Raw genomic sequence first — 23,964 nt, 5'->3', positions numbered from 1 at the left:
TGTTCTGTAATGTGGTTTTAGCCGTGTGACCCTGTATTGTACCTGTACCTTTGGTCTATCAGTAACAGTTCAGTTTTGTGACTGGCTTACTGCTATTAAATATTGATCGTATCATTTTTTTTTTGTGAGAAAAATGGCCAATGTTTATTATATAGTTATATTACTATATAATAAACATCGGCCATTTTTCTCACAATGTCAATTTTCAGACAATTGCAGTTTTCATAGATTTTGACTAAACAATGTAAGACTTTGTTAGATTGAAAGATCCAGCTTAGACAAGTATGTGTTGATGGGATGAAGTGGAAACCAGTGTGCAATATGCAGACATTTGCCTAGGACTTGCTGCTTGTGTCAGATACTGACCTGATTTTTACATGTGCTCACAGAAGGTAGAGACGCTGTGTCAGTCTATGTGTTAAATGGAATACCATAACTCCAGCCAGACGCACTTTATACTGGAAACCACATTTTTATTCACATAGATATCAATGTAATGAAAATAATTCAAATGTAGAAATTTGACACATGAAATGAAGACAGTCCATGTGTCCTCTTACTATCATGACTTCCTTAAGGCATAAATGAGGCTCATATGAGCAGTATTTTCGTAGAACACTGTGTAAGTAACGAAGGTAAAGGTAAAGGTAACGAAGGTCCTACAGTGGTAGTAGTCAGGACTGCCACCAATGGTCTCGTTGCATTAAGCACTTCACAAAGCAGAATGTGGATTATGCACTCAATGGTCAAATAGGGGAATTTCCACAACATAAAATGCAATATGCAGCCTCATATTCTGCTGGTATTAAATGACTTGTTTTACTAAAGTCTTATGTATAAAATAGCAAATAAATATATACAGTTTGACTCTAATAAAGTATTCTTAAATTATAATATGGTAAAGTACTTATAAAATGTTTCTGTATTCTGTCTGGGAAGAGACTCTCCCAATATGTAGATAACCATCATGCTATTCTTTCGATAACAAGTTGGAAGCTTTAGAAGGCTGTGATCACCAGAATCTATTAAAATAATAATGTATTCCTGAAAACAGGATCTATATTACGTAGTCGCTCCATGCTTGGACTAACACATCATTCTTTCCAAGCTATTGACTAATGTAAAAGAAAAAAAAGAGCAAACACTGAATTACAGACACATAAATTACTGAAGTATTGCAAACCTAGTTATTGCGCATGAAGGCGTGATCTAATGACTGGACATGAAACTGTAACTTGTGTGAATTCATATTACATACACAGACAGTAAGGCAGCTCGACTTCTTTCATTACTCTGCACCAATTACTGAACTTGTAGATGGCATAGACAGAAATCAGAGATCACAATGTTGCACCTCATCTGAAGGGTAAAACCATACTTGCCAACTCTCCCGGAATGTCCAGGAGACTCCCGAAATTCTGGCCAGTTTCACAGACTGCCAGGAGAGCTGGCGATTCTTTTGCATCAGGCCCATCTGCCCACTTCAATAAAATTAGACCTGGAATGTACGGGCGGAGGGGGCGGGACTTTGCAATTTGTGTCATTTTGGCCATGCCCCCAGTGATGTAATGCCTGTTTGGGGTATCTTTACACTGTAAAAAGACCCAAAACAGGCATTACGCACGGGGGGCGGGGCCAAAATGATGCGAATCGTGAAGACCCGCCCCCTCCACCCATACACCCCTCCTGCCCTCCAGAATCTCCCGGACCCGGCCAACATAAGGTTGGCAAGTATGGGTAAAACTTCCTGAGGGGCTGCATTGATGATTTTATTGTTCAGTATAACACTTCAGAAGGAGCCTCCCCAATTTTATGAGTAGAGGTTCTGAGCTTTTAAGGCTGAGATAGCTTTGGTTAGATAGGGAGGGTGCTGATCTCTAAGACAGTCTTCTTCCACAATGTCTTTTAAGGATATTTGTTGCTGTTAACAATTTGATGATCATTTAAGTCCCAGAAAGATGTGGAGATGCACCATATTGGGATATTTATTCTCCTATGTGCATACATTGGAGCACTCCCCATTTCCACATTTTCATTGTCTGACTTTGCAGACCCTTTGTCAGTTTACGAATAGTCTTAGACTAACTTTGCACATATGAGCAAAAGAAAAAAAAAAAATCACCTGACCATACTACCTACTGTCACATTTTGGCTACTCCCTTGTGTTAGGTAATGGCATTGTGCTTCCCATGTGGTAGTGTGCAGTTGTGTATATCCTATTATGAACACAAGATGAATGGATGAGAACTTTTGGATCATTGATCTGTATAGGAACTGCACTGTCAGCACATATTGACATGTGTTTTAAGTGATGATTGGTCCAAAAATAGCACAAATTCAGTTCATGTTCAGTAAGTACTGAAATAAATGTCAGTGGGCCTCATCTACAAAGCATCCTCCATGCACACTGCATAATGCCTTTCACCAGTGTGAAAGGCATTTTTAAAATGTTCCACCATAGGCACATAAAGGTGCACGCCAACTCTCTGCTCTAGGGAGATGCTGTTGCAAATTAGAAGTGTGGCTATGTGTGCAGATAGGCAGTCCAACTTTCTACCCCATTAGATACACCCATTTTATTAAATAAAAACATTTCCAGTTTTCTCTTACAATAATGCATAGTAAAGCCTTATTTATGGCTTACATTAATGATGAAAGAGAGGTGACATTGGGACTGTTTATGTTTATATCCCTTCGTGCTGCATTCCCCACATTCCACTGAATAGATAACACCAAGTGTGTACTTACCTTAGTTAATTTGAATGTCTCGTTTTTACCTGAAATGCTCCTTATTTCACCCTTGGTTATGTAGTACATGTTATGTCAGCAAGGGAAATCGGAGCTGCCTTTATTTCAGGTGTCAGTCTTTCAGTTCAGGGTGCACTATTGCACTTGTTAAGATTTGTTTGTATGCACTGCAAACACAGGTTCTTCCACCTAATAACCTAGAATTTAGATTATACTTATACACCATGGAGTGCTGGTAGGAGGAGTTTTATGTGGTGGTGTTGTACAGGAGCCGGTGTCCTTGATGGTGAGTATGGTATGTGATCATGGTCTGTAAAAGGTGGATGAGTTGGCTGAGTGGAAGTAAGTGGTTCAAAGGGTGAAGAGATGGAGGGTGTGAGAAACAGTAACGTGAGTGATCACTTTAACAATAGAAATGCTGGTACGACTAAAGGAAAGAATTAGTGTATCAAGAAGTAAAAATTGTATAATTAGACGGATTGAGGTTGAAGTGGAGTAGTGAATGGCTTAGTGGAGAGGGGAAACACGGGAGGTGCAGGGAGAGTTAATAAGAGGTCAGGAGATGGGAGATCAAAACCCTGCCAAATCATCCCCTGCTAGGGGCCATGATGACATATCCAGCATCTGTGGACACCAGCTCCTGTACAACACCACCATGTCAATCTTCTACAAGCAACCACAGCTATGGACAGATAATAAAACTTTATTTTATTTTTTCTAATTATATTTATCGACATTTTACTACAACAGACAGACAAAAATAATAAATGATGTTATGTCAATCAATATATAAGGCCAAACCAAAAAAGAAACCATGGAGAATGGAGAGATGAAGGGGTGGGACACACCAGTTTAAAAAGGGAGGCTACTAGAAGCACCTGGACCAAACTCAATAAAGCATAGACCGTATCGGTCATGAATTGAGGTCATTTGAGGACCTTGAAGGAGTTCTGTTATTAATTTGTACTACCAGCTACTCCATTCTCATTATTTTGCAAACCACTTTCAATAAACAAAAGGAGAGATCAGCCGCGGTCAGCAGGGATAATTGCCAAATATTGTGGAGAAGACCCTTTTTAGACAGAGACAAAGCCTGATAAATAGAGGGTATTGCACTCTGTCTGATCACTTTAAAATACACTATATGGACAATAGTATTTGGACGCTTGACCATTACACTAACAGGGACTGTAATGACATTGTATTCAAATACATATACTTTAATATGGAAGTGGCCCCCCTTTTGCAGCGATAACAGCTTCCACTGATCTTGGAAGGCTTTCCACAAGATGGAGTGTTTCTGTGGGAATTTGTGCCCATTCATTCTGTAGAGCATTTATAAGGTCAGACACTGATGTTGGACGAGAAGGCCTGGCTCGCAATCTCCCTTTCAGTTCATCCCAAAGGTGTTCGATGGGGTTGAGGTCAGGGCTCTGTGTGGGCCAGTCAAGTTCTTACACACTGAACTCATCAAACCATGTCTTTGTATTCCTTGCTTTGTGCACTGGGGCCCAGTCATGTTGGAATAGAAAAGGGCCTTCCGCAAACTGTTGCCACAAAGTTGGAAGCATACCATTGTCCAAAAGGACTTGGTATGCTGAAGAATTAAGATTGCCCTTCACTGGAGATAAGGGGTCTAGCCAGTTGGCATAATGCAGTCAGACAGGTAACGTTCTCCTGGCATCCGCCAAACGCAGACTCACCAATCTGAATGCCAAACAGAGAAGCCTGATTTATCACTCCACAGAACACGTTTCCACAGTCCAGTGTCGGTGTGCTTTACACCACTCCATCCAATGCTTGGCATTGGTCTTGGTGATGTGATGCTTGCATGCAGCTGCTCGGCCATGGAAACCTATTCCATTAAGCTTCTGCCTCACAGTTTTTGTGCTTACATTAATGCCAGTGGAAGTTCGGAACTCTTCAGCTATGAAATCAGCAGAGTTTTGGGAACTTTTACGCACCATGCGCAGGGCCGGATTAACCCGAGGTCTAACTGGGCTATAACCCAGGGGCCTCGGGCATCCAGGGGGCCCTTCAAAGTCCGCAGCAGCATTATTGATCGGTCCGGGGGCGGGGGCACCCCCAGCCCGATCAATGCTGCTGAGCACAGTCAGTCCAGTCCTCCGTCCCCGGCTCTGCTTACTGAGGAGATCTCGCGAGTGAACTCTCGCGAGATCTCAGTAAGGAGCTTACAGCGCGCCGGGGACGGAGGACTGGACTGACAGGTAAGCGCTTTGGGGGGGGCCCTCACGGGGGACGCGGGCGGCGGGCGGCTCACAATGGGGGCCTCACGGGGGAATGGAGGCGCCCTTAGCCCAGGGGCCTCCAATCCCTTAATCCGGCCCTGACCATGCGCCTTAACAGTCATTGACCCATCTCTGTGATTTACCTGGTCTTCTGCTTCATGGCTGAGTTGCTGTTGTTCCTAAACCCCTCCACTTTCTAATAATATCACTTACAGTTGATCGTGGAGTATCCAGCAGGGATGAAATTTCACGAACCGTCTTAATGCAAAGGTGGCATCCTATCACAGTACCATGCTTGAAGTCACTGAGCTCTTCAGAACGGCATATTTTATATCACAAATGTTTGCAAATGGATTTTATATACCTCTGGCAATGGGTCTGATTGAAACACCACAATTCAACAATTAACAATTGTGGCCTGACACATATGGACTTTTGTCCATATAGTGTATGTCACAGAATCTTTAACTAATCAAAATAATAGTTTAGTGTTCCCTTTTACCCACTGCATCTACAACATTTATTAATATTATTATTCCTTAGGAACAGGCAATGGAGAGAGGATAGACATTGATACCATCGCCTTTAAACTCCTCTTATGTGCCTAACATGTAATGGAAAGTTGATGCATATACACATAAGGGCTTTTCTCGTTTGTCTCTGGTTATAGAGAGTCCTCCTTCCATTTGATTCAATAGGATGATATATTATGGTAAATTTATCCTAATGTGGTACTATAATTATTGTTATTATCTTCTATTTATAAAGTGCCAGCATTTTCCGTAGCACTGTACAGTGAGGGGATCCTGGCTAAAACAAATCACAAACAATGACATGAAACAGAAGGTTAAGACGGCCCTGTCCAAATGAGCTTATGATCTAAGAGGTGTAGGGAACACTCAGTACATAAGGTAGCAGTATAACAATTGTAGATGCTGGTGGGGAAAGTGCTTGTGGCTATTCTTAGGCAGCAGTATTATCAGCCTCTGTTAATAAAGCAATCATTGGTGACTGCCATTTCTGTGCAGCTCCGGTGGTGTGGTTTACTTGGAATGAGGAAAGACAGCAGAAGTCAGAGACACGAAACATGAACCAGTCACAGTAGAAATGTTAAAGCTGTCAGCTGCTGGCAACCATGACTGTCCTTAACCATTTATCATAACTGAGCGTCCTTCCTCTGCTAGTTCTAGAGACTTTTTGCTTTTGTGCTGCATGGGTTATCTGTCAGTTAAGAAATCGCATGGGTATGCCTCGTTGATTCAGATTATATCATCTATATCCAGAGGTTCATTTAAATCACCTATTTTTTCAGAAATTGTATTAACCTCTAAGTTAGTTGTAAGTCAGCTGGTCTCTGGGTGTGACACACTATAGAGAAAGGACCAACTATGTGACCCATGCTGAGTTGGGCATACACCTCTTTCCTTAGCATAAAATACACCAATATGTCCTTGTGCATGGAGAGAGCGGCATGCACACACAGTCCGAGTACATCAAGGACTGTGTAATTGTGAACTGAGGCAGAGTCCACATAGAGACGCAGATACACCTGTCAGTAGTCATATCAGTTATAAGTGCTTGAGGGCTGGAGGAAATACTGATGAGGATGATGACGGCCACCAGCACTAGCTAGTTGCTTCTGATTGGCTGATCCACCTCTGAAACTTTCCTCATTGTTCAGGTCTACATTATATGATATTCAGGACATATTTTATAATTAATTTTTTGCTTCTTTCATTTATACTTTCATTTCATTATAGAAGTTTTTTTTATTTTCATTTTTTTTAATTTAAGTCAAACCTAATAGCAAATCAAATTTTGTTCGCTATCAAAACAAATGTTACATCTTTTCTTGTGTTTATAGCCTGGTTGGTGTAAGTACAGCAACATAAACACGGTGCACATACTACTGGCTTATATTTACATGTGTTTTTTTGGAACCTACTATTCTACCCATATGTGTCCAACTAAAACAATTTTGAAATTTGTTGTGAGCCATTGTTGAAGTCAGTGGGTCTGTAATGATGTAACTTTTATTGAGTGACCAGTCAGACTTACTAAACTGATGTTACCACTGTCTCTGCTATACGTCTAATGGGTATCTTTTCCTGGTAGTTCCTGCATACCTCTATGGGTTGCGAGGAAAAATCTGTGATGTTGCATCACCCCGCAGTGCCTTCATGAACGTTCCGCTGGCACTTTGCGGCAGATTTTCCCTGCAGCACAGACATTATAATCAGCCTGTTAGAACCAGTCCATAAACCTATCAAAACTGCCACCTTATGAAAGAGCTCAAAATCAGGACTCTAATATCTCCTCATAGCTTATATTTTTATCTGAGCACAATATTTGCAAATGTGATACCTAGTCCCCTGGATAAATTTGGTCACCATAGACTTTAATTGCCTAAAAACTGTTTAGAAGGGCAAATGAGAATTGTCTGAAAAGTATACTCATCTGCACAAAAAATACAGAACATTAAGGTTTATTCTGTTTGGTAAGATCAGAGATCATCTCATTGATTAATGATAAGGGCACATCATGGCCATTCTGGAATTTGTATTACTTCATCAATTTTTGTCAATCTACCATTAGCCTGGCACCTACCAGGCTATTTGTCACAATTTTTTGTGGGCCTTATCCAGTTCTCCTCTGACTGTACTGCAGCTGGAGGACACTATGGACACTATGACATGAGAATCCCATGGATAGCACACCCCCAGGGGGTTTGGTACACTCACAGGCACGTATTGTCCCGTACTTGTACTTACCCATCTCCAGTCTCACTCTCCAGGCATAAGGGTCCACAAGTGAAAGTTACATAATATCCATTCTCTGCACATGAATAGTGCCAAAAAAATTTTTTTGTGGTGTTCAGTTGGACTTTCAATTAGTTTGGTTCACAATACATGAGTTGAGGGTATTTTGGTATTGGGGAAGTTTTTTCTTTTGGGCTTTCCACTTTTTAGTGAATTTGCACCCTTGTAATCCAACTTATGCAGTATGAAGTGAGACGGCCAAGGGTGCCTGGAGACATGAACCCCGTGGAGATGAAGGCATGCTTTGATCGCGAGCGGGAGGAGTACAAGAGACTGCTTGCTGAGAGCCACAATCTGGTGATGGATCTGCGCAGACAGCTACAGCTGAATGCCAAGAATTGGAGTCGAGAGAGAGCAGAGCTTCTGGATCGTCTTGACAGAGAAAGATGTGAATGGGAAAAGCAAAGAAAGAATTTCCTGAGAAAAATAGAGCAGGTACACTAGATTTAATAGTCACACTTTTAATAATCATTGAAAACGTTTGAACTTTAAGCTCGTTTTACGAACTGCAATGCTTCTTTATGTGCACAAGTTGAAGGATCTCTCTTCAGAAAAGATGGAGATCATATGCAATCCTCTACATACGTCCGACCCCACAACCCTTTCTTCTGCTGACAATGAGAAAAGCTTCTCTAGAAAGGGTGTTCCACAAAGAGTGACTTGACCTTTAACTTTGACATTTTCTTGTCCCTGGTTCTGAAATGATCTGCTGAACACAGGTGACAGGTTGAAGTAATAAAAACCTACATTTAAAATGAAATCTTTCCTTCAGCCTAACATTAACAGGAACATTGTTTTCTGGTTTACAATTAGGAGCAGGTCCTGCAACTGGGTGCAAAATTTGCACCTAGAAAATCCATTTTGTGCTATAGGAGTAAATAAAAAACCACTGCTTGTTTCAATATTGTATCTGCTTTTACTTAGTTTTAAACTTTTGGTACACTACAACAATAACATAACTGACAATTGACCAAGAGTAGGAAGTAACACATAGGACTGTGCAAATATAAAAATAATACAGGTACTCACACGAGCAATGATAAGCAAGCTACAAAATGTCCTGGCCAATATCAGGGCAGGGGGCAAATAGCAGGCTAATAATTAGTCTCCATCCAATCAGGTTTGTATAGACGGCTATTCAAGGACTGTTCATGGTCCCATCAGATATCAATGAGCCTGGGAAGACAGAACAAATGTGAGCACTCCAACACGGTACATTGCACCAATCACAGGCAGTGAGGAAAACAGCTACTTGCACTAAATAAAGTGCAAACAGCCAATCAGTGTGATCCATAGGAGCTAAGCCTCCACTCTCAGATGGCCGATAAGCGATCATAAGATCGCTAACTCAAACTACTCCCGCCTGTCAGCATTCCTAACCAGGCAGATGGTGGGAGGAGCGATACCTCTCAGTGTCATGCACTCCTGACGCTTCTGACACTAGCGCTTGGGTGGGATTTGAAGAATTGGGAGTGGGACTGCTGCCCATTTATTTATTTTAAACTGCACCAGCACTGTGAAATGAACAGAGATTTCCTCATTTCAATGGGCACATTCATTTATTAGGGTTTCTGCATGTAGCGCACACTTTGGAAACAACATTTAAATAAATGGGCCTTTGAAATGAATGGAAAGAGCTCCAGAACAAGTCTCTTTTGAAAGAAAATGGCTGCTTAACAGATTAGGAGTTGGGACAGTGAGCCCCATGTTTTGTTGTTTTTTTCTATAGGTGATTTCGAGTGATTGTATTGAGTTGAAAAAGGTGGGAAACTCAATCTTTATTATGTAGATACTGTTAAAGCAGCAATTCTAACATAGAAGGTATTTTTTCTTTAAATAGCGTGTACCTTGGGAGACTAATATGGCTGACAGTTACACACAAACAGACTCACAATCTCAACATGTCATGTCATAGCAGTGGAGTAAGAGAATGAGGATAAGGATTTTTCAGTGCACAGTGCAGACAGAGCTCAGAAGGGGCATTTCAAAGCCTCTCTGCTCACTATATCATGTGTCATATGGCTGTGGTTGCCATGGTAGTCAAATGACAACGAGGAAACTGTGCAGAATCATAAATCATTAATAGCAACCTGAAGAAATAAATTGAGGAAAATTATAATTGCAAAGCTTTTTATTATAGCCTGGCCCTGTTTTTTGGGTTTCTTTAATACTATATAATGTAATAATTGCAAGAATGTTATAGTTAGGTAAAGTTTTTGTTTGAGTTGCCAATCAGCTTAGTCTATGGTTTTCAAATGTGAGTTTGGAACTCTGATTAAAGTACAAATCAATGATGGAAAAACAACATTAGTGTTTGTTTGCAAGGAACTTGGATGAGCTATTTTGAAATGACATACATCTTTCATTTGCAGCATTTCCGGCACTATTTTTGATACTTTATTTATTAATCTGTAAATGTAATACTATAGGGTATTTCACAGAACAATGGATTCCTCCATGATCTTTTATTGATATGTTTCTTGCTATTCTAGCTCCAAAGAGAATCAACACCCAGAAGAACAGAAATCTTCCTAGCTGACCAAGGGGATGGCAGTGCCGCACAGTACTCACCCAAAGCTGCCATGCATGTGTCTCAACCACACGGGGCCAGGTCATTTTCTGACTCAGATGAAATGCATTTTGAGGACCAGTTACTGCCTAAACTGAAGGGGGCTGACCGTTGTTCTGGCTCTGAGAACCTCTTTCTTGACGCACTTTCTCTGGATTCTGCCAATGAGGCTGATTTACCCCAGCCCTGCAAACTGGAGCGGGATAAGTTCTCCACTGAGGTAATGCGTCTTTTATCTTGCTGCTCTAGTATGTAAAATTCTGAGGCTCATGATACAGCAAAAGGATTGCATATAGCATAAGCAATTACTTAAGGGTGCTGCCGTGACACATCTCCTGTTATTTATGTTTGAAACAAACCTTTAACTGTGAAGCCTTCCTGTATGTACACTTCTCTTGACATCCCATGAAGCTGTGTACTTTATACTTTCTTTCATTTTGTTCTTACTGAAAGCTCAAACTTTGTGTTTTAAAATAAACTACTGTAGATAGTACCGTTATATTGCAGATTTCTTAATTTGTTTTATCTACGATTTCAGTATGTCAGGACATGGAACTATGCAATCATTCTAAAATCATTTGTCCCATCGACCTATGGCCTGAAATATAGTGTTACTCGCAAACATTTCTATACATGGATGGCATGTCAGATGTCCACCTCCCTTGCTTTCACTATGCTCTATATCCGTTATATGCTCTCCCATAATGTCTAGATCAGAATCAACTGAGTACAAGGTATATATTACTTTAATAAATCCCCATAAATATGCTATCCATTTCCATGTGTTTTTTGCAAGACCAGAACCATCTATTGTGCCTGCCAGGCCTAGATTTACCTCACAGACATTGTTGGCATACAAACATTGGACCGTAAGCACCACGTCACCCACATGCTACAACGGTTTCATTAAAAGCATGTTATAGTAAATAAAAGTCCTGTCATAGAAGAGAGTTTGTTTCAAATATCCCTCATATAAACTTATCCCTCAGCTACTTTGTCTTTAATGATAAAAGAGAAAAGTTTGATGAACATGCTGTGTATGGTTAGCATACATGCCTAAAGGTAAATCCGGGCCTTAATTTAATCTTCAGCAGGTTTTCCCACAATGCATTGTAAAACAGTCTGCGAAAGCAGAACAGACCTAATTCCGAGGATCACTGCAAATGACTAATTAGAACATCTTAATAAAGTTATACAACATGATTTCCGGTGAACCGTGTACAACAATGTACTCTGCTGTATTGATATAAATAAATATTTGACATAACATTGTTTTTATCCATGCTAAACAAGCCTATAACCATCTTGCTTATTATTGCAGGAAGATATACAAAAAGGAGGTTTGCAGAGGTAAGTATCTTCACTATAATTTCCCACAATAAACTAATATGATTTTTTTTTTAAAAAAAAAGGTTTATATGACATTACACTACCTGCACCCGCCTGTTTTGTGGGTTTAGCAATGGAGTCTGATTTTTAGCTGTGCATGCATTTAAATTAGTCACACATTTTTGCCTGTTCTGTAGAGCTTGACTATTTCAGGAGTGGAGCACATTACTAAATGTCTATATGCCCTTTGTTTTATAGGGTCATGTCTGTTTCATCCATGTCTGAATTTCATCGATTAATGGAAAGCTCTCCTTTTCTTCCTGACAAGAATCTAGATCTTTCTGGCGACAAGGATGAATTAACTCCCCCCTTGTCTCCTGATGACCTAAAGTACATTGAGGAATTTAACAAGAATTGGGATTACAGTAATGTGGGTCAGGGTGATAGTATTGTGAGGATAAGTGGGGAAAGTGTGGGAAATGGGAAACTAGAATCTGAACCATCTTCTGAAACATTCCAATCAAATTCATGGTTCCTTACCACTAGTGTTACTATGACGACAAACACAGTGACCAGCCCGGAACACTGCCCAATGCAGTCCCCCCAAAGCCACAATGTAGCAGATAGAATGGGGGTTACGATCTTCAAAAGTCCACCTGTGGTTCATAGGTTTGATAAGTCGGCCATTAATAGCAACGAGGAGAATCACGTAGACCCAGATTTACTTTTTTCTGCGACCAAAGCCAAAGGGAATATTTCTGAAGCAAAAAGTGGTGCCACAGAAGTGTTTAGGAGATGGCCATGTGATCTCAATAAACACCACAAAGACTTTCTAGAAAGTGGTCTACACCCAATGGACCGACCTGTTTGCACTACTGTCAGCTTTGCTTCTTCTCTGCACAATATAGCGTTGTCAAGAAACATGAGTGATGACATGAAAGAAGTTGCTAACTCTGTTAGGAATGCAATTCGAACAAATTCAGTAGACTCTCAGTTCAGAGATATTGCTTGTCAAACAAATGGTTTAAAGAGTACAGGAACACAAACCACTCAAACCATCAGCGTTGGCTTGCAAACTGAAGCTTTGCGAAGCATCACCAGCAGTCCACACAAGTGTCTGACTCCCAAGGGAGGTCCTACGCCTATATCATCACCTTCACGCAGTCTGCGGAACAGGCAGGTAGCTCCAGCTATTGAGAAGGTACAGGCAAAGTTTGAGCGTAGTTGCTGTTCTCCTAAATATGGTTCTCCAAAACTGCAGAAGAAAATTCTTCCCAAAGCAGATCAGTCAGCTAATCGTGTCACTTCAGGTACTCTACAGAAAGGATTTAATGAGTCTGCATGGGCCCGATCAACAACAACCAGAGAGAGCCCTGTCCATACCACAATCAATGATGGACTTTCAAGTCTATTTAATATTATTGACCATAGCCCGGTAAATTGTGACCATTCGCAAAAAATGTCAAGGCCAAGTAGCAGATCTCGATCAGCAGAAGCCAGACCAGAATTTGGGACAATGCCTGAACTCTACATGGACGATAGGGGAAGATCACCAAGTCCTATTCGCATAACTATAGATCTTCAGAGGGATCAGTATGCTGATGTTAGCTCAAGCAGACAAGACCTCTCTACCCCACCAAATTATTCACTGACAGAAAATGCTGCCAGAATTCTTAACATGAAAATCTTAGAAGATCAAAGACAAACACCAAACAGTCCAACTAGAGGTTATAGAGAACACACTGCTGCAGAACTGTTAAAAATTGAACAAGGATCTATTGAGGTAAGAGCTTTCACATACATTGTATCTTTTGTACTAGGTCAAGCTTTTATTAAACCATTTTTCAATGAGCTGAAGATGATTTAATTATTATAAATGTTATTTACCCATTACATACTAGAGGCCATTTATGAAAACCTGGGGCACTGGTAATTGTACACAAAAAGGGCTGTAACCTAAATCAATCAATTAGTAACTCAATCAATGAAATGTTTGCGTTCGTTTTGCAAACTATTTGAAAACTGACATAATATGGTTGGTTACAGCAACTTTTCTGCACAGTTTACCTGTGTAGTTACAAATGTCTGCATTGTGTATTTTGAAATCAGTAAAACAATAATATGATTTTTACTACAGTAATTTTGAGTTAATTATTTTTTTTGCTCTTTCTGCCCAATGACCTTCTCTTTCATACAGGTTTGCAATGGCCATTCAGGATAAAAGGACAGCACCTGTAGGTTCCACACCCCCACTGTATATTATTGCATATTCAGAGCATAAAGTGTGGACTGTTACAGAATGTTCATTTTGACTCAGCTATGAGTGCCTGCTTGATTTCTTGGAATGGGTTTCATACATTAGACAAACAATCTTTGTTTAATGTAACTAAAAACAATTTTGACTAGCAAGCAGCAAGCAAATCTCTTCTGTAGCATTTACAATAATCACTGCTGCACTAAACAGTTCTTGCAAATAACGCTATTGAAAAAATAGTTTGCACTTGATTTCTGCTCATATTGCTCATATCTCGCTTGGCTGAATGTGTAAGCATTGCAGGCATTCCCCTTTGTCTTCTTTTAGTGAAGAGGTACAGATTATGTCTAGCAGTTTATTAAACAAGAAATCAGCACTCATTGTGTCAGTCAAAATATATCCTAATTTGCAGGGTGAGTTATTTTCTCTTGTAAAGTGAATAATATTATTATTATTATTATTATTATTATATTATATTTGTATGATGTTATTTTGTATAGTGAAAATGTCACATTTACATCTAATTGTTGCATTTTGTATGTATGGCGGACATATTAAAACCAAACACAAACTAACAACAGCACAAAACAAAAGATAAACCAGATTATTATAACATGGCATGTTTCAAATTGACTAATATTTTATAATAATCAACAGTTTTCCATTTATCAGTCCTCAGTACGGGCCTTTTATGCTGATGTAGATGCTCTAAGGAAAATGTATATATTAGTGTGTACTCTAAAATCTAGTAGACAAGCCATTGTGTTAGAGTGCACCCATTACTTGCATACAGGCTCTATGTGGGAGATTGTCACCCATTTCTTGCATACAGACTCTATGTGGGAGATTGTCACCCATTACTTGCATACAGGCTCTATGTGGGAGATTGTCACCCGCAGCAACCAGTCATATGTTTGCTCTCATTTTTTAAGCTTTACTAAAGAAGTGACAGAATCTGGTAATTGCTGGGTCACAGCTCCGTTCTGATAGGATGTGTTCTCATATGTATTGGTTGAGTCCACACAATGGATGTCTCCACTGTGTGTATGCGGTGTACTTTAGGGCAGAAAAACTGGGTAGAACTTAACATATATTAAAAATGTAAAGGTCACACTGTTGTCATAGCCATTCTTTATGAGAAATCTTACAATCACATTTAAGTCAGTAGTTGTATATAGGAATAAGCCTTTATTCACGAGAAAAAAAACACTTTTCATAGCATAAAGTGCTTCTGTACCATAGGTGAAGTAGATAACCACAAGAAAAAAATCACAATCAGTAGTGCACAGAAGCATAATGGGGCTGATGCTGGAGGTGTAGCTACGCATGATGTGGGTATGGCCGTACCCGTTGGTGTATGTTCTCCCCTCCAAGCCCCTTCATTGGCACCTGCTCTCCGCTACTCTGCCATGCAGAGCTGCAATGGACAAGATCTCCCGCATCCTTCTCACCGATCAGAACAAAGCTCTCCTGATTGGGTTGGCGGAAAGAGCCCTCAAATCTGGACTGTCCCACGTGGACGGTTGGGAGGTATGCTCACTGATGATGATGATTTATCATAATCCAGGTGCATTTGCTGCTGATGCAGAGGCAGGCGCATGTTGAGATGCGTACATCTCTGCATATGAGCAGAAAGACGCGTGTTTTCCATGTTCTTTACACCAATTTTGTGTCCAACTTTGCATCAGCCGAATATAAATACAATAAGGAAACAAAGCAACAATAATAACAATGACAAGAATAATTATCAGAATAGATAAATACTTCTAAAAACACTTTTCAACCACGCAGTAGGCAGTAGAGATCCAGTATGCAGAGAAACAAATGATGTCAAGAGCAGCCCATTGCCATATATGACCCTTACACTTTTGTAGATTATGGTACAAGACTGTCCTAACATGCGTGTGATCACATGTGTGCAGCTGAAAGCACAGAAAAATGTATATAATCATCAGTAAATGCATTATACAAAAAAGGACAGGCTGTCTTCACAGTATCTTACAAGTATATTTTCAATTCCTACTCATTTCTCAACTCATCGTGCATTTTAAACAAGGTGGGCTCTTAAAGACAATACCCTAGGTACAAGTGCTGTGTCCGTAAGAACAGGGTTGCTAGTGTTTTTATGGATATGGTTTTATTTAGTTAATCTCTCTGAAAGGCTTCTGTGTAAAACATACAACTAAGTTGTCAACAGGTATCACTTACAGTATGATTGACTTCCTATGTGTGGTATATTTGAAGAACAGACTTTTTCATGTACTAACACTTTAATTGATATTTCTATTCCTGGTAACTCTTGCTTACAAACAGACATTCTAGAAACGTGGAAATTTCCATCTGTTGGAAAAACAACTAATGCTAATTATTTGCTTTAATTTACTTTTCAATCTATTTGCTTTCTTTCTGTCTATTCTGTCTAGAACCAAACTGTCTTACTAACTGCCCCCTGGGGACTCTAACTATGCCTGCTACACAGCTGTAAGTTTTCATTTATACCTTGTTTCCGCTTTTTGTCTTACTTACAGAACATTTGATTACTGTTTTGAAAGATAGAGGCATGTGGACACTGATATATAGCTGTTTCACAAAATAATCCCTGACTGGGTTTGGCTTTCTCTGTGTACACACAGTGATTCCTTTATAAGTCAGTACTTTAAATATAGATGCAAACTGCCCAACTGTTATTTATAGGTACGGCTTAGAAGGAAGAAGGGAGTTAAAGCTTTCATGGCCATTACTAGAATAAATACAGGTCAGCCTGAAAAGTATGGATATTGTAGCTTCATACAGACAGTAACAGTAACAGAGTGTAAACTGTCCTTGTACAGTATTTACAGCAAAAAACACTTATGTCTACAAGAATAGTGATGGCACTGGTAGAACTTTGATCAAAATTTGTGCAATGAATGTTTGTCAAATAAATTTCTTACAACCCATGAGCTTATTGCTTTCAGCATTCTGATTGGCTGACATACAGTTTCGGCTTGTTTGTTTGTTTTTCTTTTCTTTTATTATTGCTTTGTTTTGTTTGTTTTGCTTATTGTTATTTTTTGTTTCATGTCCACAGTTTTCTTCTCTCTTTCCATTCCCTTCCATTTCCTTGGCTTCAGTAATTATGGATGTAGCATCTCCGTTACATCCATAAGCCATATATCACAATAATAATTTCATTATTTATGTCTAATTAATTCTGTGTCTTTCTGACTGTGTTATTTGGAGTAATCAAAGATTAATTGTAAAGCATTGATGCACAAGAATGATTACACTTATCACATTTTTGTGACAAGTGATATCTATGTTAATGAATATTTAAAATATCTCACTGCACTGTTCAGCGAAATCAGCAGAATAAGAGCATTAGGGTGTTCTCACGCAAGCGCTTTGAATGCTTGCGCTTTTCCAGATAGAGAAATGGTGACAAGTGGAAGTGAAGGGGGAACACTTTTCCCCTGTCACATGGGATCTGAAGATATTTGATGCAACAAGATTAATCACTACTGTGTAATGGGAGGAGCATGCCAACTCTACTTCAGTCTGAGATCAGGGGGGTGATGGTTCGGCATGAACATTAGCGCTTTTCTAGCTAGAAAAGAGCTACCAATAAGAAGTGCCCATTTTACACCACCCTTAATCATTTTTTTTTGTGGGAGATAAAGTAGAGAAAGATTTACATAGAATAAGGTGGGGTACATCAACTAGATGCAGTTATGTGAAATCTCACACTTCCCAGCATCCTCGAGAAATTCAGTCATGCATCTGATCCGCTCAGATTATGCCCTGATGTTACACCTTTAGAGACCTTTATAGAAACTGTCAGACAGGAAAGAGGTGGTTTAACTCATAGCAAACAGCCACTTTTTCAACATCACTAGGAAAATGTCAGAATAGGATTGAATACTATGGGCCTGGTGTAGAGTCGTAAGCAAGTCCAACTCGTAAGCGGAAAAAAATGCTTTTGGCTACTGCGCGCTTACGATTTATATGTAAATTTCATCCAACCCTACATCAGGCTCTATGTGTTACAGTATCATTTCCTATGCTCCAGTTTACAGAACTGTTTAGTTGAGGCTACATCATTGGTACTAGGGGGTGTGGCTATTTCCACTATAGCACAGATAGAATAATTAGGGCAATATTTTATGAAAGTGGAGGAATCAGAAAATGTTCTTCAAAATATTTTTGCTGGAACAACATCAGTATTTCATAAAATGTTGCAAAAAAAAATATGGATTTTTATGATGCTTGTATCTAGAATTCAGGCACCTTTTTATCATTCATTGGGGGTAATTGAATTCCCCCCAGAGTGTTGGCATGCTGATCCTATTACCGTTATTACGGTAAACTTAACCCAACTTTCTTCTCGCAGCTCCCTGGCCAGTCTTGGAACTACCGTAATAACGGTATTTAAGGCCGTGTTACTTTTTACAGTAATGCTGCCAATTGAATTCCCCCCAATATGTCCCGCACATTTGTGTGTACCTTTTTGAAGTATTTAGGATAAAATTATCTATTACCAACACAGACTATTTGAAGAGATAAGCAGTATACAGTTATAGAATGTAGAGTACAAACAATTTCCATAACAGGTTAATTGTAGTTCCTCCTCCTGTGTAGCACATTCCCTCTGTGTCCCAACAAGAAAAGGGCTAAGCTACACTTGCAATTTTGTTGTGAAACATATTGTATCGGATAAGTGTCATGACTTGCAACCTTTTTGGAATAGCTACACTTGTAACTGTGTATCAGGCTTTTGTGGGGCAGACTGACAAAGCTGCAGTTTCTGGTTATATCACATCTGATACATGCAATAAATCACATCCATTTGCATGTTGCGCATGTTGTATGATAGGAACATAAGTGCAGATAACAGAGGGCCAATAAAGGAGTGTAGGTGGTTTTGTTATGAGACTTGTTACATGTGATTTTAGTGCTGGAATTGCATGTGGATTCCTAGCCTGGAAATGGGTCCACTTAGCATATTGGTGAGGACATTTTTACTTAACAACCAGAGTGGAGAGAGAACTCGGCTGTAGTACTAGTCAGCGGTAGAATGGGCACGCTAAATATGACTTAGAGCGGAACAATTCTTCAAGATTATTCTGCCTTAACCATTATAATCTCCTGAAGTAGAAAACAATATTCAATTATATTTTTCTATTTTTTTAATTGATTTGATGCCATTTTCATTTAAATGAGATTTAGGGTTAAATTTATCAAGCTGTGAGTTACCGGCGAGTTTGAAAAGTGGAGATGTTGCCAATGGCAACCAATGGAGGTGTTGCCAATGGCAAATAATCAGATACTCGCTATCATTTTGTAGAACGTACTAAATCTAAGATAATTAGAATCTGATTGGTTGCTATTGGCAACATCTCCACTTTTCAAACTCGACAGAAACTCCCAGCTTGATACATTTACCCCTTAGTTCAATACCTCCCTAAATAGACTTTTGTGTATTTTTTTTTTCCAATGATACATTGTCAAATGAGATCCAATTTAAGCCCATACCTCATAAATTAAGTGCCTGGCAGAACTCAATTATAGTCTCTCAAATGTATCTATTACTGATTTAAAGTAAACAATTGCAAAAAAATATATATTTATAGTATAGGATTTTGTATAAAATTTGACATACAAATGTTATATTTCAGTAGCATAGGATTATGCTATGATCTGCAAGTGTCACTGTTGATATCACAGTGCATGAGGAAGTTTAGTCTATAACACACCAAAATATACAAACAAATAAAGATAAATAATATATGCTGTATTCTTAATTACATACAAGATAGTGAATCTTGCATAAAATTAGGAATTAAGTATTTATTATTTATCTTTATTGTTGGTATACTTTAATGTGTCATAGACTAAACTTCAGCATGTACAGAGATATCAACAGTGACACTCGCAGATCATAGCATAATCCTATGTTACGGAAATATAACATTTTTATGCCAATATTATTTTTATATATATATATATATATATATATATATATATATATTATTATTAATTATTAGTATTTATTTATAGTTGTTTACATCAGAGATAATATAATTAAGTTCTATCAGGCACTTAAGAATTAAGAACACAAAACAGCGATTGTGGGGTTACAGCATTATATATAGCAGGACTGTCTAACATTAATCATATTTTTTTTTTTTAGTTTAATCCCAGACTCTGAGCACATATTAGTAATATACAGCATATAACCGCTGCAAAATGTGCACATTTGGGGTTAAAGGGGCAAATGGCACAAGTTTATGGTTACATTACTATGATATCATTATAACCTTTTTTAATTTTGGTTTAATTTTTGCTTGTACCATGTGCCTGTGGCAGCACAAATTACGTAAATTATGTATTTACTCAGATTTGTCACTTTATATTGAACGCTAATGACAAGTGTGGTATAAATTACACATATATATGATATGTAATGTGCTGCTGTCACATATATATTTTACAAGCAATTTATCTAAAATGTCTGATGATGCAATTACCTAATCACTTGTCTGTTTCGGATCACACTAGCATCATGTAACTTGTTCTCTCATTTTCAATAAGGTTTCTGTTGATTTTTTTTTTTAATAACATCTTTCAGCCAATCAACTCGTTCTGGACTCCTCTCTTCTTCCTGTCTTTGCATTCTCCAAAACTAACATCATAACAATGTTTGTCTTCACTCTCTACAGTACTTGTTGCATAATGTGTATACATATATGTGTTTTCATCGTCTTCTCTTTGCTGTCAGTTGTCACTTGTAACTGTTTTGTGCTTGAACTTTGTCATTCATGGAGGTTATCCATCAAGCTCTGTCTTTTATGCTTCTTCTTGTATTAGTCTAAAACTGTCTCCTTCTGTCATTCTGACACAAATTATTGTAACTGTGGAATGAATCAAACTCTACAATGTATGAAAATGTATTGTCAGCTTGATACATAATTTTCCTTGTATGTCTTAATTGAATAGTTCTAGTTATATATCAATGTATTTCCATTTTATGATGTATGGCCCTTATCAAAGCTACAAGTAGCATTATTTTACGTTGAAAAAAATGTAAATAAATATTTGTTTATTAGTATCTAACACATATCAAATGAACAAATATAATAAAGTATAGTCATATTTTTTTTACCATATTAATGTTTTATTGGAAGAAAGGTAGGCAGGTTGTGTATTGTCAAATTGCGTAAAGTTATTTTTTTATTATTATTATGATTATTATTTTAGATCATACATACCTCAGTAAGGTCGGTTAGTCATGCATAGCAAAGGATTATGGGATGTGTAGTTCACTATACAGTTATGGACCCTGTTTTCAGAATATTATTTATCTCACAGGGATATTCCATGTCAAAAGTTAAATATTCTAAAGTTAATATAATCAAAAGTGATAATGTTACTCAGGTATAAACAAGGTGTATGAATATAAAACTGCCAATAATAATCCATATTGCAAATACAAGAAAAGCATGTTGTTAATATATGTATATCAGTGTTCACTACAGTGTAAATTAACAAACTAACAAACCAATGTATTAATATACATTGTAACAATTCACAATAAATTTACCTATATGGTAATCTGAGAGCCCAAATGGCATGTCTGAAAAAAATGACGTTATGCCCAGTGAGTGTTCATCCACTTACAAGAAGACAGAATGGTTTAGAGTCATTCATAGGGCATGAATAAAAAACTAAAGCAACATCCATCTCCTATCTGCAATACTAAAAGTGTACTTACAGCCCTAGAAGCATGTCTAGTGAAGGACAGGCATTGCAGCACAGGCATTGCAGCAGGAACTCCTAATGAACAGCTAATCAGGTGGCAGATTGGTGGATATTGTGCAGCAACCAGATTAGCCTCATACATGAGGTTAATACGGAGTGAAACCAGGGTGTAGGGGAGTTTCTGGGCAACAGACGCCCATTAGGCTGTAGAATATTTTAATAACCACACTAACCCCACATTACATTAATAGTCCCTACATTTAGGAAAGAGCTACCACATAACAATAATATCCACTATTAGCCCCATATAACATTAATAACCCACCCACACCATCCCCCAAATAACAGTAGCCCTCACACATAGCATTAATACCCCCACCATGACCTACAGAAAATGAATAACCCACATAACATTATTACTCCCACATCAGTTCCCACATAACATTTAAATCACCCCCAGCTTAGAAGAGAGGCAGAGGGTGGGAGATGAGAAGGGCATGATGGAACGCATCGCATTCATAGGTGACCTTCTGGGGGAGCAGCAATCACCAAGAAGCAGAAAGTGGTGGGCCAACCCTGTCTGGGCTGAGCCAGCAGGGATCATTTCTGGCCGCACAGTAAAGCTCCCTCGAGTCCCCCACAAACCTTCTTTACACCTCTGAATCTGAGGGCCCTTAATATATACATTAAATTAAAAGAGATTAACATGGGTGGGGCCTAGGTTTTAGGAGGTGACAAGTTAATTATGAGAACAGAGACAGACACAGTGGAACTCTACTGAATAGTTTTAACTGAATTTTTTCACATCTGTTGTTCATCTGTGTCCTTTTAATGACCTCAGTATAATAACTAGTAGAACCAGAGATTTATCATTTTTAAATCATAACTTCATCTTTTCTCTCTTTTGTTGCAAAGGAACTGCCTTGTTCCACGTTAGCTCCGTCCTTAGAGTCTAGCTTCTCCAGACCAGAGAGACCAGCGAATCGACGCCTGCCTTCCAGATGGGCTTCACATTCCCCAACTGCCTCCCAGGCTCCCTCTAGTGGTGATCTGAATGAGGAGCAAGAATACAAGGAATCATGAGCAGAGGGAAGGGAAGACTGACATCTTGCATGAATTACCAATCATACAAACTAGTGTGTGTAATTCCAGATTCATAGCGCTCAGTCTCTGCCAGTAGTGATCAGGAGTCCTCTACCACCTAAGGAATGATATGTGCAATTGCTGAATGTTTGATCAGTTAAACATGTGGTTGTGTTTCTATTATGGGACAACTAATGTGCCTGTATGAGATGATCATGTCTACGTTTCCATCATCTTTACTTATTTCCTGAGAAAACCTGTAACAGCAAAACCATGATGTAAGAAAATGAATGCTCTTACTCTCAGTGCTGACTGTCCTTCCAATTTTTTTATATACCTTTGTTTCTTTTTTTTTTTTTTTCATTTCTTTTTCTTCTTGTTTTTTTTACCCATCTGTTTAGTCTTTTTGGTATTATTTGTACAATCAGTGCTACAACATGCATAGGATGATTAAAGTGCTTCATATTATCTGAAGCTGTAGTGAAAGAAAAAGGCCATTCAGTTAGCTGAATTGAAATGTATTTTATTAACTTGAGAAAATGCTGTCAATAAAACTGTCTTATTAAGGTGACTGTATGCAAATAACGATGTATCACTAGACGATACGGGCACTTTAGTGCATGTACATAATTTCTACACTGTATTGTAAGGTACCATCCTCCACAAGAATGAATCCGAGTTTTACTGTAATATTGTTGTGACTTTATGTACTGTAATTTTATTGTTTAGTTTATCTTGCACTGATGACACAGGAAATTAATTTTTAAATTACTGTCCACCAGCTGTGTATGTACGAATCTCTGTGAAGTTTCATTGAAAAGCCTAAAGCCTAATGAAATGTAATGGATTGTGTTCACAGGTATGTGCCAGGCTGTGCTGACATGAAAATAAAATATTTAACATTTAAAGACATATGTATGTTTGTTTTGTTAAATCCTAGATCGTACACACAATATTTATCTCCCATAAATCTAGTATCATAGGCAATCAAAAACATATCCATAGATCTTACACAGGATTATTATATTTATTTATTATTATTATTGTTGTAAAATGTATCTACATTTTGTAGTTTGTCTTTCTATATCTGTCTTTTGACAATTATTGTTTATATAGTGGCACTATATAATACAGAGTATATGTAATCATACACATGAGTCTCTGCCCTGTTGGAGC

General features: G+C 38.4%; 1 protein-coding gene across 5 annotated transcripts in view; it reads left to right on the top strand.

Moving 5' to 3' along the window:
* MTCL1 (microtubule crosslinking factor 1) overlaps positions 1 to 23,700 on the top strand; it is a 161,396-nt gene extending 137,696 nt beyond the window's left edge. For 4 of the 5 annotated variants that reach the window (XM_075213306.1, XM_075213309.1, XM_075213305.1 and 1 more), the window contains 5 exons: positions 8,000 to 8,251; positions 10,309 to 10,605; positions 11,707 to 11,735; positions 11,973 to 13,497; positions 22,621 to 23,700. In XM_075213306.1, the coding sequence (XP_075069407.1) occupies positions 8,000 to 8,251; positions 10,309 to 10,605; positions 11,707 to 11,735; positions 11,973 to 13,497; positions 22,621 to 22,788 (2,271 nt within the window). In that variant the 3' untranslated portion in view covers positions 22,789 to 23,700. Of the gene's footprint in view, positions 1 to 7,999; positions 8,252 to 10,308; positions 10,606 to 11,706; positions 11,736 to 11,972; positions 13,498 to 16,391; positions 16,450 to 22,620 lie in introns of all 5 variants that reach the window. The other variant, XM_075213308.1, reaches the window with a different exon arrangement.
* The last annotated feature ends 264 nt before the right edge of the window (positions 23,701 to 23,964 follow it).

This window comes from Mixophyes fleayi, chromosome 5 (genome assembly GCF_038048845.1).
Source record: "Mixophyes fleayi isolate aMixFle1 chromosome 5, aMixFle1.hap1, whole genome shotgun sequence".
Classification (NCBI taxonomy): domain Eukaryota; kingdom Metazoa; phylum Chordata; class Amphibia; order Anura; family Limnodynastidae; genus Mixophyes; species Mixophyes fleayi.
The sequence above is the reverse complement of the archived record's forward strand: the minus strand, read 5'-3'. Positions and strand labels throughout refer to the sequence as shown.